Below are 14,894 nucleotides of genomic sequence, written 5' to 3'. Positions count from 1 at the left end.
TAAATCATTTTCATAGGTAGATCATTTAGCACAAGAAATGGTCACAAGTTATGCGTAAATCACAAACAGCTGTATGAAATGGGCCATGCTAACTTCTGAATCATGTAATTCCCATTAGCTGTGTACAGGATCACCCTGTTCCAGTAAGCATGGTAAGCAAAGGGTTAAAGAAAATATATCAGCACATGAAATATATCTTGTACTTTACTGTTCAGCTCACACCAAAGAATGGCAAGATTGTTATCAGCAATACAATGACTAAGTTCTGCACACATCATAAATATTCATATCAAAATACAAATACATAATCATATTTTTAACTTCACAGGTTAAAACTCTTTGGTTCAAAAATTCTAAGGTCATTATATGGTCAATGAAGCACTGTCAGTGAAATTTAATATAGTTGATTTAACAACAATGAAGAAAATCAGATGTTGTTTGAAGGTTTGCATGGTGGCATGTACAATCGCTGATGTGGTTTACGGTACACCATGTGGAGTATTATAGAAACAGTGGATAGAAGAAAAATAAATGGATAGGCGAGAAAGTGGAAATTTGAGAGTTGAGTAATCTTTCTTGAATGTAGTCCTGAACAGGACTGTAAACCAGAAGAGATTGATGAGTTGAATACAGCTTGAGTAGTGAGATGGATGAGATGCTGGCTTGAGTCGGCGAGTAGAGATGATGAGTAGAAGCAGTAGAGCAGAGCAACCACTACTCAAGCTGTTTTCAACTCATCAATCTTTTCTGGTTTACAGTCCTTTTCAGGACTGCATCCAAGAAAGATAACTCTACTCTCAAATTCCACTTTCTCGCCTATCCATTTCTATTTCTTTTTCTTCTTCTATCCACTGTTCTCTAATACTCCACATGGTGTGCCGTAAACCAAATCAGCGGAAGTAGGAAAGTACAGAAAATTGAATGGCAAATTATTTCAATTTTTAGGCTATTTGTAACAAACAGGAGACCACTGAGAGTAAGTACATTTAACAATCGCAATTTCAATTGTGCAGAGTTGAATTCTATTACTCCATACCATCCAGCCTCTTGCTAAATCTGAACAGTTAGTTTTGTGCACTGATCAAGGAAAAAAAAATCAATTTAATTCTCAGTATAATATTATAGATGAACTGTCACTTATGATTACTGAAGCCTTTGGGGCTGTAACAGGTATACATATTTGATAAATAAAAAATATCATTACATTAAGATGTTACAAAAAATATCAGCTTGTTTTTAATGTTGAGTTGTGCGTAGAGTTGTGCAAATACACGCATCGCAAGAACAATGATATTAATTATAAATCAATCAGAGAAAAATTATGATTTTCTTGACAATGAGTATTTTACTGCTTTCCTGTTCATTTAAAGAATAATTTGTGTTAAATCTAATTCTAATCAATCGCAGGCTGTCTGCAATTTACAGAGATTTCTTTAGAATTTTTGTTCAATTTCTTTTACAGGGCAAATTATCCCTTTAAAAAAAATTCAATCTATCTCTTTTCCTGTAAGTACATACATGTAGGAACCCTCTCTGTACAAGGCAAGTTTAGGCGATATCGCAATGACTCTAATCACTGCTAGTAGTAACTCTTCAGGACCTTATAAATATACATGCACCATTTTAAACAAAATTATTAATAGTAAATATGAACATATAGAAGTTTGGTACCCCCAAAACCAAAGTAAAAGGAATCAATTTAGCTCCCTCTGAAAAAAGAAAAATGCAGTTACTCTAGGACGTTCATCGACACTGTTGCTGTTCAAAGTGTAACTAAATCATGAAACCTGCATTTTTTTTAAATTCATGGTTCCAGAACCACCTCAGTGATTTGAGCCTAAAGTCTCCTTTAGATATGGTTCAATAGCACAGAGTGATATTCTACATGGGGTTACAATGTGGTGCGGAGGAAAAAAAATCACTTTTCTGAAGTCTACAAAACTCATCTCCAAACTGTCTAGGAAAAACTTGTGACGTCATGCATGATTTAATTATGTCATCTTTTAAAACGATTTTTTAAAATGAAGTTCTGAGTTCTATTTGCAATAATATTTTTTAATGATTTGATCTGCACACATCATCATTTATTCCCCTCCCAACAACAAAACTGCCCCTTGTCTCTAAAATATTTCTTTGATGCCTCTTATTCTATTTGATTGAGTTTGTACAGAGAAGTGAAGCTGAGTACGGGTGTTTAGATTCGTCCATGTACATCACATACATCAAGGATAGCAGCAAAGAAGATTTCTTTTTAAATTTTCCTTATCGCATATAGCTTATACTCTGCGATATCAATCATCAATATCAACATTCCTGGTTTGGACATGCACTTCCAGTAGCAGTTAGGCGGCAGCAGGTCAATGCTAATTAGAGCTAGTTAGCTCAGCTGATTGGGAAAATGATAATTTAACTATCTCTCTAGCTCTACAGATTTTCTTTAATTGTGTCCACAATCCTTTATTGATTTGGGCAGTAGAAAATTTGACAACTGAGAGTATTTAATGCTGGAACATGATGACGAGCTGGTTGCACTGGAGGAACCCCCTCACAGAACATCAGGATACGTGGAATGAAATTTTTGATATTGATAGTTGATATCGGTGAGCTTTGTCGCTGAGTATCGGCCATATTTGATAAGGATAATTGAGCAAGGCAATGAAAATCTGATCAAAAGGCTGGAAGACAAAATTTGTACGGCAAGCAGCAAATCGTTGAGCTGCAAAAATATCAAAATCATCAGAACGATCTGCTCACAATAATCAATATATGAAGATCCTCAGAGCACAATAAAACAGAGGTACAATTGATACATACAACTGATCATAATTTTTTGTTCATATTACAACATACACTTACAGTTACGATTAATCATTATTGATTGTAAGTTTGTGTTCACATCGTAAAATAGACTCACACTTACAATGAATCATGCAATTAATTGCAACTTGTTATTCCAACCCATTGTGTAATCATGATTGCAACTTTTTTGTTCATAGCATGCTATAGCAGACCTGCCAACCTCTGGGAATGAAAAACTGTATTCTGTGATAAAAAAAACTGTATTTTTCCCCAAAAAAGTGTATTTCATAATAAAATGCTTGGCGCACTCGCTCATCGCGGCGCTCAAGCTGCATGCAAACTAAAATGCGCACTGCTCTTGCAGATGAAAAAAAAACAACATTAAAACATGTGTATATCTTCACCTGGTTTGAACAAAATGATTGAAAAAAAAAAAACAAGTTACCTGAAATTACATTGATCTAATAACCATATTTGTGCACGTTTTATGAAATAGAGACATATAGAGATTATTTTTTTAAAATAAATTACGATTTAGTTTTAATTTTTTTTCTTCAAAAAACGTATTTTTCAAAGAAAAAACGTACTGCCGTATTTTGGTTGCAAAAACGTACTAAATACGGCTAAAACGTACTGGTTTGGCAGGTCTGCTATAGCCCCAGTTACAACAAATTACAAAATAATCAATTGGGAACTGTTTGTTCATAGTGTGTCAAAGACTCATCATTGCAGTTAATTACACAATGGATTATAATTTTTTGTTGATAGTATGTAATAGATACAACTAACTACATAATTGATTGCAAACATTTGTTCATTAGGGCCCGTATTCTGAAGTCAGGTTTAAGTTAGACCATGGTCTTACTCTGCTAAAATTATGAAAAGCCAAAAATGTCAAAATTTTGTTTACATTGCATATTTCTTATGTTTACTGTGCTCTTTCCTAACTTGTGAATGGTGAAGAAAGCTGTCTTACTTGTCCCTCCGAAACAGTTAAGAATGCTATGAGAGAAAAATGAGCTGATACATTGAAACTATACAGTTACAGAGTTATGCCAATATTGGCTATCCATAGTTAAATCACAACTTTAAACCAGAGTATAAATTAAACCCGATTTCAGAATACGGGCCAGTGAGTTATAGGCATGGTTACAATTAATTACTCTGAACAAACAGGGTACTGTTCTTAGCTCCATTATTAGAAATATGGACTAGTTTCTGCACATGTAAGAATAAATGTACATGAAATCTACAATCACCTCTCCTAAAGCTACATGTACTAGATGGATTCTACATTTTATTTCTAAACATTTATTATCATTTGAACTCTCTGGCATGAATCAACTACGATGTCATAAAATATACTCTATCCTACACTTTCATTTCAAAATACACACGATCATGGACGTTTCAACATAACAGTTAATAACAGTCTGTACACGTACGTTTTGTTTGGTATAAAAAATGGAAATTGCGTAATGCTGTCATAATATATTAGCTATTTATAAATTCATATAATTTTGACCATCTACATGTATAATCGACCTTTGTTCAAGAATTTTTCTGCGTTCTGTCCTACATCTTAAGACTCCTCTTCACATACTAGGCAAATATACAACAATACCAGACTGAGTTACAAACATTTACAGATACAAACAAACAACATTACAATCGTACTATCTGCACTGTTGGTAGGCATGGCCCAACTTCTTTTGAGATGTAGAAGAAGTAACTGTTTGGATGTCAGCAACAAGCCCACATCAGGTCTACTGAACAGACTGCTCCTAAATCCATTTCCTTCACTTTCTGCACTGTTGTTCTGGCATGGCCCAACTTCTGTTTGAGATGTGGAAGTAAGGTCTCAAGTCTTCGGAAGTTAGTAACGAGCCTGTCTCAGGTCTACAGTAACAGAATTATCCTGTTCCTTCACTATGTGCACTGTTGGTTGGCATGGCCCCGCTTATGTTTGAGATGTGGAAGATCTTAAGTCGCTGCTCAGAAGCCAGCAACGAGCCTGCCTCAGGTCTACTGTAACAGACTGATCCCGAATCTTGTTCCTTCACTTTCTGCACTGTTGGTTCATGAATCCTCTTTGCTTTTTATTCAGATTACATGTTTCTGTTGGCAAGTAAACAAAAAAAGCAATAGCAAGGGTCTACTGTAGCATATAAAACCTGTAACTCCTTCCGTCAATAGCTTAATCCAATAGTCCTTACCGAGTTGACTTTGATCTAAAGATGGAACCATGCAAAAACCAGAAGGTACATGTACACAGAGAACATCCATTGTTTCAGCTGCATTCTTCAATCATTCATGGAAGAATATAAGTTTCTATAGATTTGCAGCCAGCACCGCTATCTTTTGATCAAGTCATTGCGAAAGTAAGAATCCCATATCCACAAGGAAACAATCTTGTCACAACATTAGACAGTACAATGTATGAATGGTACATGTAAGCTTGTCCTATTTACGACCCTGATGCTAAAACTCTGGAGGATAGCTACAGGAAGAAGTTTCATTCTATAGATTAGATGGTATTAACATCGCTTGTTTGGCAAGAGCCACTGTGCAAAGATCAGCTAACTGTGGCATTTTATTTCATGTCATTAATGGAGGCTTAACGTCAAGGCGAGACGGGTAATCCTTGAGGCGTGACGTTCTCGTAGATAAGCGCTTCTTTCTCAGGGCAGTCTTCGGCATTCCTGTTGGAGTCTACAACGGGTTGCTTCTGCTGTTTCTTCACATCATCCATCTTGTTGAAGTCCAGGGATGCATAGATGGTTGCTTCCTCCGTTCTGATCGGCGGTTGGTCATTGGGATGACTCTTGATGTGAGCCACCTCAGCATAGATTAAACCATCTTCATTTACCTGTGAAGTAACAATAAAACAAATAATGCACAGGTTTATAGCAGCTGCTTGAGGGCATCCAAGGCCTCCCTTCCCTTGGAATTAAGTGTAATATATCTGTATCACACATGCATGAATCTGAACTTCAAATCTTGTACATTTTGTTATGAAGCATAGATTAAATCATCTTCATTTACCTTTACAGAAACAACAATAAAACAAATAATGCACAGGTTTATAGAGGCTGCTTGAGGACATCCAAGGCCTCCCTTCCCTTGGAATTTAGTGTAATATATCTGTATCACTCATGCACATGCTAAAGTTTCATGAATCTGAACTTTAAATCTTGTACATTTTGTTATGAAGCATATTCTGTCACTACTGATATTTATTTGCCTTATCAAAAAATATATAAATACATACAAGTATTCGGACAAGAAGAGCCACATGGATGAAGAGGAAAATGATAAAGGTTAATTATTAAAATTAAAAGATCTTCCTCTCCAAAAACGGGTGACATATTCATCATGCATTTCCTGTTTACATGTATATATTAAGAATACTAAATTTCATAGTTGTTGGGAGGACTACGCATGGGACACCTCCAACGACCATGGGGGGTAAACTATCATACAAGACGGAAAGGTGTCAAACACCATTCACATCAACCCAAATGCCAGGAAAGTATGGAGAACCATCAAGGAAGTAATCTACAATGTATCTAACCCAAGAAAGTGGTAAAAACAGACTTTGAATGCTGATGATTGCATTTCATTTACATTTTGTAGAATATAGAAATTCAATTCATTTAGGTTTACTTACCATTCTCCCTTCATGTTGTGATTTTCTGAAGTCTTCTTTGGCTACATCATCATATACTGGATTATCTGTCCAAAAAAAAAATATTGTGAAATAAAAACGTGGACAAACATTAAAGGTCTTATTTGAAAAAAAGATCCTGAACTTCATTTTTTATTTAAAAAAAAACAGAAAAAAAAATCGCGCAGACATTTGCATGATACATGTACATACATGCAACTGTGACTGATTAATCATTGAATTAATATCCTGGGGAGATTAATGAAACACACGTATGGATTTAAATTGGACTGCTATTTCCAGTACATTTTAAGCACTAAATCATTATTTTTTGTGCAATCAGCTTGAAACAGATCCACATTTTCATCACTATCATCATAAAAAAACTTAATTCTATGGATCTATTTCAGATTGATGCCCTAAAAGGGTAAAACAAAATGTATGTCTTGTTGGATTCTGATATGTTAGAATATGAAACCAGTTCACGGATCCCCCTCCCCTTACAATGTATCAATATCTTTAGTTTACTAATTTCTATGGAAGAGAACCTCCTTAAAGTTGGATTAAAACTCAAAATGTAAATGACTTCTTGAACGTGATGCAAAGCTTCATGTGCAATTATATTCACTGCGTCAGATCTACATGTAGCGAACTAACTTGTTTTGTTTTATTCATTTTTTTAACAAACTTGAACACAAACATTTATACAGGCAGGGGTGGGTATATATTGACAGTGAAGATTTTGATTCCATGCAGACAATTTCTTGATCCTTCAAAAGCTTTCACTTCCCTGGATGTAGAGAGGCAAACAGGATATCATGCTTGCCTATACAAGTTGGTCCAGGTAAATATTTCACAAAGTTTGTCATCAATACCAAATGCAATATTTCAGTGCATTCTTGTAAATTAGGGAGTTCAAATCCTCTGATGAAACTAATCAGCTACAAGCAAGCAATTTGTGAAACACCCAACCATTCAGTTGATGTGCAGATCTTCAATGTGGAAAACCTTTTCATCTATATGTTTCTCTGTCTGTTTGTCAGTCTGTATGTCTATATATCTACAATGTATCTATCTATCTATCTATCTACATGTCTGTCAGTCAGTCTGTTTCTCTGTCTGTGTGTCTATCTATCTATCTATCTATATGTCTGTCTGTCTGTGTGTGTGTCTGTGTGTGTGTCTGTCTGTCTATCTATCTATCTATATGTCTGTCTGTCTGTCTGTCTGACTGTCTGTCTGTCTGTATATATATCTGTCTGTCTGTCTGTCACTCTTCACAACAGGCAATTTATCACATGTATGTTACATGGAATATAAATCATACATACAAGTATACTAAAAGTGCATGTGCACAAAACTGTACAGGGCATTATATTTATTTTATTTTTTTGCATAAACATCTCTTGCAACAAAAATTGCACTTTTTAATAACACCAACAAATACAATTGGTTGTTGGTCATTGCTTCATAAGGATATTTTTTCAATAAATGTTGATCATGCTGCATACAAATACACGTACACTGACTTCGCAAACATACAATTCCAAGTGCAATATAGATAGGCTCAAGCAGTGCTATTCTAATGGACAATAACAATGTTTTGTATATAAAAGTGCATATAACTCGGTTAGCTTTAAGCAAAACTTGTTCACAAATTCACAATGACAGCAGGGCAGTAGTTGAGGCCAGAGTCACGAGGGCACTGGAGAAAGTCCCATAGACTCTGTAAAATGTGATTCGGTCGGAGGCTAAGGCCGAGGTCAGAAAAAATACGGCCTTGAGGCCGGCATCCACTTCATCCCTGATATGAGAGGCACTCATTATTTTGTCCCGAGGAAGTGGGGGGTGGGAGTGATGGGGGCAGTGACTTGAAAAACAAGTGTTCGTGAGGGAAATGGGTGATTTGAGGATGGGAGTAGGAGGGTGTGCAAATAACTTCTACTATCGAATGGTAGGGTGCAATATTGTACACTAGGATGCACTATTGCATGTTTAACGGTGCAATATTACCTGGTAAATAGTGCATTATTAATAGACTATAACATGGCAAGATGCATGTGTGTAACCAAGAAGATGGAGTCATGCTAAACTTTATAGCATATAGAGCATGGTTGCTGGTTTCCAGTGCAAGCACACTGATGGGTACATATAGTAGTTTTTTTTTTGCTTTGCTTTTGTGTTAGGATGATGTCATTATGTGTTCATTTTAATATCTACATTTATGTTTGTATGCATTTATTTCAATTCAATTTAAATTCTCAATGCAGAAACAATCAGAATGTGATTCAAATTTTATTTTGTCCCTGATTACTAAACAGGGTTCCCAGCTTTTCAAGAAAACAAAATTCCCTGACAATTATTAAAACCCATTCCCAGTTTTGCATGTTTTCTAAGTTGTTGCAGTGAATTACATGTATTTTTGGTATAAAAACAATAATGTGAAACTATATTGGTACTATTTACACAGGCATGTAATGGCCTCCCTTCTCCCCATACAGTCATCCTTTCCTCACCTTATACAGAAAGAGGTTGATATACAACAAAATATAACAGAGTCGGACTGACTACCATGCTTTCTACTTTTGGGCTGATCAAAATTCCCTGATTTTTCCCTCATTATAGGCATTTTTCCCCGATTTGAGGTATTTTCTATCAATTTTCTGATTTTTCCCTGACTGGAAAAAGTCAAATAATTTTCCCTGATGGGCTGGGAACCCGGCGAAAGATGATTCTTTCATCCAATCCTTCCCATTTATTGTGTAGTTTGTGTTTAATCAAAAGTTTTTTTTTCCAATTAATCTAGGTCCCATTTCATTAAGACTTGTTACTTTTCAAATGCAAAATTAAAATAACAAATTTACTGTCGACCAATCAGATTGAAAGATTTCGGTAGCTTTTAACTGTTATTGCAAATTTATTACCGTAACAAGGTTTATGAAACGGGCCCCTGTAATGCACAGCTTCCCCTAACGTATTGAGAGACATTAAGTAACACTACATGATAGGGAGATATTAAAACACCCAGACCCTGTAACACAGAATGTGACAATTGATTTTATGATTAATTTCTATGATTGATTGTATATTGTGGGCAATGCAATACATGTAAGTCATATAAATTTGATCTAAAATAAATGCTAAGTTTTGTGCTAGACAGCCTAGATTGAGACATAAGTCTAGAAATAGCGAAAGGGCATTGTCTAATAGCAAAGACTTTTTTAGAATTTCTTGTGAACTATAAATGCAGAGAAATACGAGAGATTTTTTTATACAAAAACCATTTGATTCTTTGGACATCAAAGATCACTTTATCAATGACATTTTGAGATATACTAGTATATATCCGTATTCTCAAAAAAGGTTTCAATTGTACCATGGTACAAAACCATGGAATATGCAGATTTTTTTAAACATTATTACGCTTACTTCATCACATACACTACGCAAAGTCCAATTACAAATGCGCGCTTTTGGCAAAGGATGTCAAATTGAAGCACGATAATACAAGAATGCCTTTTAATAAATTGTTATTATTTGCACTTTTGAATCATTCAATCTTGTAAATATGTAATTACCTTGATTTCTTTCAATAAAACATAAAAAAAAAAATCTGCATAGTCCATGGTTGTATACCACGGTAAAAATGAAACCACTTTTGAGAATCCGGGCCAGAGTGACAATCTTGGAGATCAAGAAATAGAGAAAGAACGTGAGGAGAGTCAAGAATTTCATATAGACTGGAACTACCAAAGAAGTACAAGAGAGACACAAAGCACCCTTATAGCAGGATAGTTATAATGGATTCCTGCCAAAAGGACGCTGCACAGACTTTTGAAAAGTTACCTAAACGTTCATTATCTCAGTAACACACACATACCCCACATACAATAAAGATCTTCAGAATTACCGAAACTTCATAAAGGCTTAAAGGGGAATCCTTCCTTGGTCATGAAATGTTTTGTGGGAAAGGAAAAAATAAGTGATATAAGAATGGTGAAAGTTTGAAAAAAATCAGACAAGCAATTAGAAAGTTTTGACTTTTTAAAATTTGAGATCCCTAAAATTATGTAAATTTCAAATTGGAAACTGGGTAAGTAAATTATGACAAGTGGGAAGGACAACTTTCCCATAGGCCATATACTTAATTATAAAGGATAAGTTCCTATTCCCCTGGGGCAGTAATCCACATATAACAAATGTAGAATATGCTATATCCTCAAGAAAAAAACCCTACTATTTAACAAGTTTATGTAATGGAGTAAATGGGAGAATAGTCCTTGCCTTACATCACTATGACATCACCAATGCGGCTCATTTGAAGTCTGCATGGGTTTAGCGATTACCTATTTTTACATCTTTTAAAAATCCACAACTTTCTCACAGTTTGTCAGATTTTGTCGAAACTTTCACCCATGTCCTTTTCTGATTCTTATTCTTCCGATAAAATCAACATTTGATTTGGGTTGGATTCCCCTTTAATAGAGTCAATGTGTTAATAAGTTGATTAGTGTGTTACCATACAGGATACTAATGAATAGTGCAGGAGAGCCGTTGACACGTACATGCAAAATACCCACCACTGAGGAATGACCTAGACTGACCGTTCGTTGGCTGACCCTCAGGTCCAGATCTAACGGATTGACAAATTCAGTTCTCATGTTATTTCCTTTTTTTTCATTTTATATATATTATAAACAGCACTTTAAAACTTTGGTTAAAAAAAATGTATATATCAATAACATCATCATCATCGTCATCATCATCACCACCATCATCATCAACACCATCATCATCAGCATCATCGACACCATCATCATCATCCCCACCATCATCATCATCATCACCATCATCATCACCACCATCATCATCATCACCACCACCATCACCATCATCATCACGATCAATACTATTATTATTTCTATATTATTTTTATTTTACTAAGAATACATAGTACATGTACCAAAACGTGTACTATAACATTTTTCATTTTTTTATGAAAAGGGAATTGAAGCAGTCTTGCTGTAATAGAAGACTGACCCTCAGGCCCAGATCTAATGGAATTGTGACAAATTTATTTTGAATTAGTATACAATTTAAAATTGATATTCAATTATTGAGTATAAATAGTACCAAAATAAACAATACATGTACATCATGAATCAAATCTTTATGAAAAGGGGCAGTGAAATGTATGAAGTTTAAAATCCATATTTAGTTATTGATTATATACTATATAGTTTTAAGATATATATAAATTTCATTTTTAGTATGAAAAGGTCAATTTTTACATTGTTCTACCTCGATAAAGTAACTATAATTTAGAAAATGCATATTCTTCATGATAAAAGGAGTGGGCTACACATGGGTCAAAAATACTTTTTTGTCATTTCAATATGGCAACAGTTTTTTTATTCCTTGTAATGTATCTCAACATGAATTGACAATATTTTTTGTCTCGGGGCCATTTTGGATTTTTGCCCGGCACACTTTTTTCTTGGACAACAAATATTGTCATTTCATGTTGAGATATGGTAAAAGGAACACAAAAACCCCCATTTATAGCCCACTCCTAATGATAAATTATATTGTCACCATAAGAATTTAAAGAAAATAAGAGAGAATGTCATAATCTTACCTAATAGATGATTTTGGAAGCTTTACTGTTATTGGTCAGTGAAGGAGATAAAAAGGAAATCAAATGAAAATTGAATATAATGAGTCACAATAAAGATAATTTAAATTACACAATAAAACAGTCGTGTATAGATCACAAAGAATATCTTAAAACTCAAGGAAGTGTTATATCACTATATTTTTTTGCTTCTCATTATTCATATTGATGACATAATACTTTACTCAGATTCTCAAATGTCTTGATACCTTCTAGCTTGAAACAAGAAATTGAATAAAATAGGCTTAATGTCATCAAATAAAAATTTGAGCACTTTAGATGCCAAACTGACCGAACACAAAGTCTGAATCATTTCTTTATTTGGTTTTACAATCATCACTAATAATATAAAAAATGTCAAACAATGTTCACATATTTCTGAAATAATTGAAATTGCACAGTGTGCACATTTCATACTTGAGTGAACACAATCTTCAAACGTTGTTTTCTCCTTATTTTCTGAAGCGCTCGCTTTGTTTCTATTGCATTCAACTTTAATATATTTTAGTGGGTTATTGTTGATCAATTTTGACAAATTATATATCATTATAAAGCTATGGCTGTGCCTTTTCAAACTAGATTAAGATATCAAAATTCATTTTGGGGGACTTATTGTTAGTTCTGGGATGGAAGGTCACAAATATTAAAAGAATAGGAAAGATTAGACTTACATTCATTTTTCCTCATATGATTTCTCCTGACAAGTAATAAAACGAGGAAAACCAAAGCGATGAATACAACTATTCCAATGATCGCAAACGTTACAGTTGATTGTCCTCTATTACCCGTGTTTAGACTGGCAACTGTCAAAAATTAAACAAATATAATACTAAAAACAATAATAATAGTAATAGTAATAATGATGATAATAATAATAATGACAATAATAATGATAATAACAATAATAATAACAATAATAATATAATAAATGCAATTTATTAGGCGCTTATACCCATCTCGTTAGAAATGCTCAAGGTGCACAAGTGAAAGGGAGAGCAAATAAAATAATAAAAGAGCAGAGAGAGTATACATGTACTTAAGTCATTAATACAAAATAATAGTTAATTTTTTTTTGTTTCATGAATACAACTATCCCAATGATCGCAAACATTACAGACGATTGTGCTCTATTACCTGTATTTAGACTTGCAAGTATCAAAAAATGAAACAAATGTAATAATAATGAACACAATTTTTAAGGCGCCATATCCATCTTGTTTGAGATGCTCAAGGTGCACCAGCCAAAGGGAGGGGAGCAAATAAAGTAATAAAGAAACAGAGAAAGAGTATTCTCAAATCATTGATTAAAAATAATAATATAGGTAATTTTTTCTCCACATGGCCTGCTATGCGCCCGCTTCCAGAAAAAGCGTCCCGTTTCAGGCAATCAGGCGTCGTCGACGTCTTATGCAAAAAGGGATGCATTTCAGCACCATTCGCTGGTAAATCGCCTATTAGGGTTGCCTTTTTTCTCTCTTCACGCCATTTAGGGTTGCTAATTTGGTTATGAAGATTACGCCATTTAGGGGTGCAAATTTGAGGGTTGAAAATTTGGGCAAATTTGAGGAGACCCAGGAGCAGACCATTACTTGTTTCCTCTGTTTAAAAAATACCCCACAAGCTTATAACACAGGAACCTAACTGCCCTGCGTATTATGTCAATACATTCAACTCAAGTTCTCAATTAGAAAATGCATTCATAGTTTGCAGTCGACTCAAGTTTTCAATATGAAAATAAATTCCTAGTATGCAGTCAACCCAAGATCTTGAATTTGAAAATGCATTTATAGTTTGCATTCAATTCAAGTTCTCATTGTGAAATGCGTTCATGCATGTAGTATGAATTTAACCCAAGTTCTGAAATAAAAAAATGCATTCTTAATTTGAATTCAATACATTCAATTTAGGTTCTCAATTAGAAAATGCATTCATAGTTTGCAGTCGCCTCAAGTTCTCAATTAGAAAATGCATTCATAGTTTGCATTCAACTCAAGTTCTCAAAACTCACCATTGACGGTTTCCTGTACACTGCACAATCCTCTGCCAAAGCTTGAAACCATGATGACTTGATCACTAGGTCTCTGTACCGGAGCGCCATCAGCAGGGTAAGCACGGCTCTTTGGATTACAGTGACCCTCTGCACTGGTCTCGATCTTGAATCCGATCCCATCAGGCAATTCAATGGCCGGGTCAGAGGTCAAGGTGATTAGCCCATTCTCATTGGTCACTAGGATACCTGCACAGGATAAAGGTTTAAATTAACTGGTTGAATGCCTCATTTTGTGATTTCAATAGGCTTTGTGCAGGGATCACCTGGTTCTAGTAGGCAAAGGGTTAACCTGTTGAATATTGAATTCTGTGATTCACATAGGGAATACCTGGTTCCAGATTGCAATAGCTTGTCATATCAAAGCATTTATTGAATTTTATCACATAGAAATGGGCTGTCGTGCCTTGAATTTTTGCATTAGTACACTGACATATGCATGGCATGCTGTTTTACCATTTAATCCTTGATCTAAAAAATGAATTTATTGATATACAGAAATATTTTCTTTGTGTTAACATTTTAACATTTATTTGGCAATTTAATTTCAATAATTGAAGTCTAGATAGGATTAAGTGATATAAATGGCTTCCAACAAGTACTTATGAATATGCTGTAAATTGATCTTAGAATAAGTTTGGGGAAAAATATGATTCCTGGTTTTACTCACCATAACCACTTGGAGGTAGAGCTAAACATTAAAATAG

The 14,894-nt window shown here is 34.5% G+C and overlaps 1 protein-coding gene across 2 annotated transcripts in view; it reads right to left on the bottom strand.

The window, feature by feature from the left end:
- Positions 1 to 679: 679 nt before the first annotated feature.
- The window catches only part of LOC129267323 (nephrin-like), a 29,463-nt gene continuing 15,248 nt past the window's right edge, over positions 680 to 14,894 (bottom strand). Inside the window, exons 12-18 of one of the 2 annotated variants that reach the window (XM_064103318.1) lie at positions 14,858 to 14,878; positions 14,149 to 14,376; positions 12,812 to 12,943; positions 12,105 to 12,129; positions 11,047 to 11,099; positions 6,470 to 6,534; positions 680 to 5,668 (exon numbers count right to left, since the gene is read on the bottom strand). In XM_064103318.1, coding sequence (XP_063959388.1) covers positions 5,423 to 5,668; positions 6,470 to 6,534; positions 11,047 to 11,099; positions 12,105 to 12,129; positions 12,812 to 12,943; positions 14,149 to 14,376; positions 14,858 to 14,878 — 770 coding nt within the window. In that variant the 3' untranslated portion in view covers positions 680 to 5,422. Of the gene's footprint in view, positions 5,669 to 6,469; positions 6,535 to 11,031; positions 11,100 to 12,104; positions 12,130 to 12,811; positions 12,944 to 14,148; positions 14,377 to 14,857; positions 14,879 to 14,894 lie in introns of both variants that reach the window. The other variant, XM_064103317.1, reaches the window with a different exon arrangement.

Source organism: Lytechinus pictus, chromosome 8 (genome assembly GCF_037042905.1).
Source record: "Lytechinus pictus isolate F3 Inbred chromosome 8, Lp3.0, whole genome shotgun sequence".
Classification (NCBI taxonomy): Eukaryota; Metazoa; Echinodermata; class Echinoidea; order Temnopleuroida; family Toxopneustidae; genus Lytechinus; species Lytechinus pictus.
Note: the sequence above shows the minus strand (reverse complement) of the source record. Positions and strands in the feature narration are given on the sequence as shown.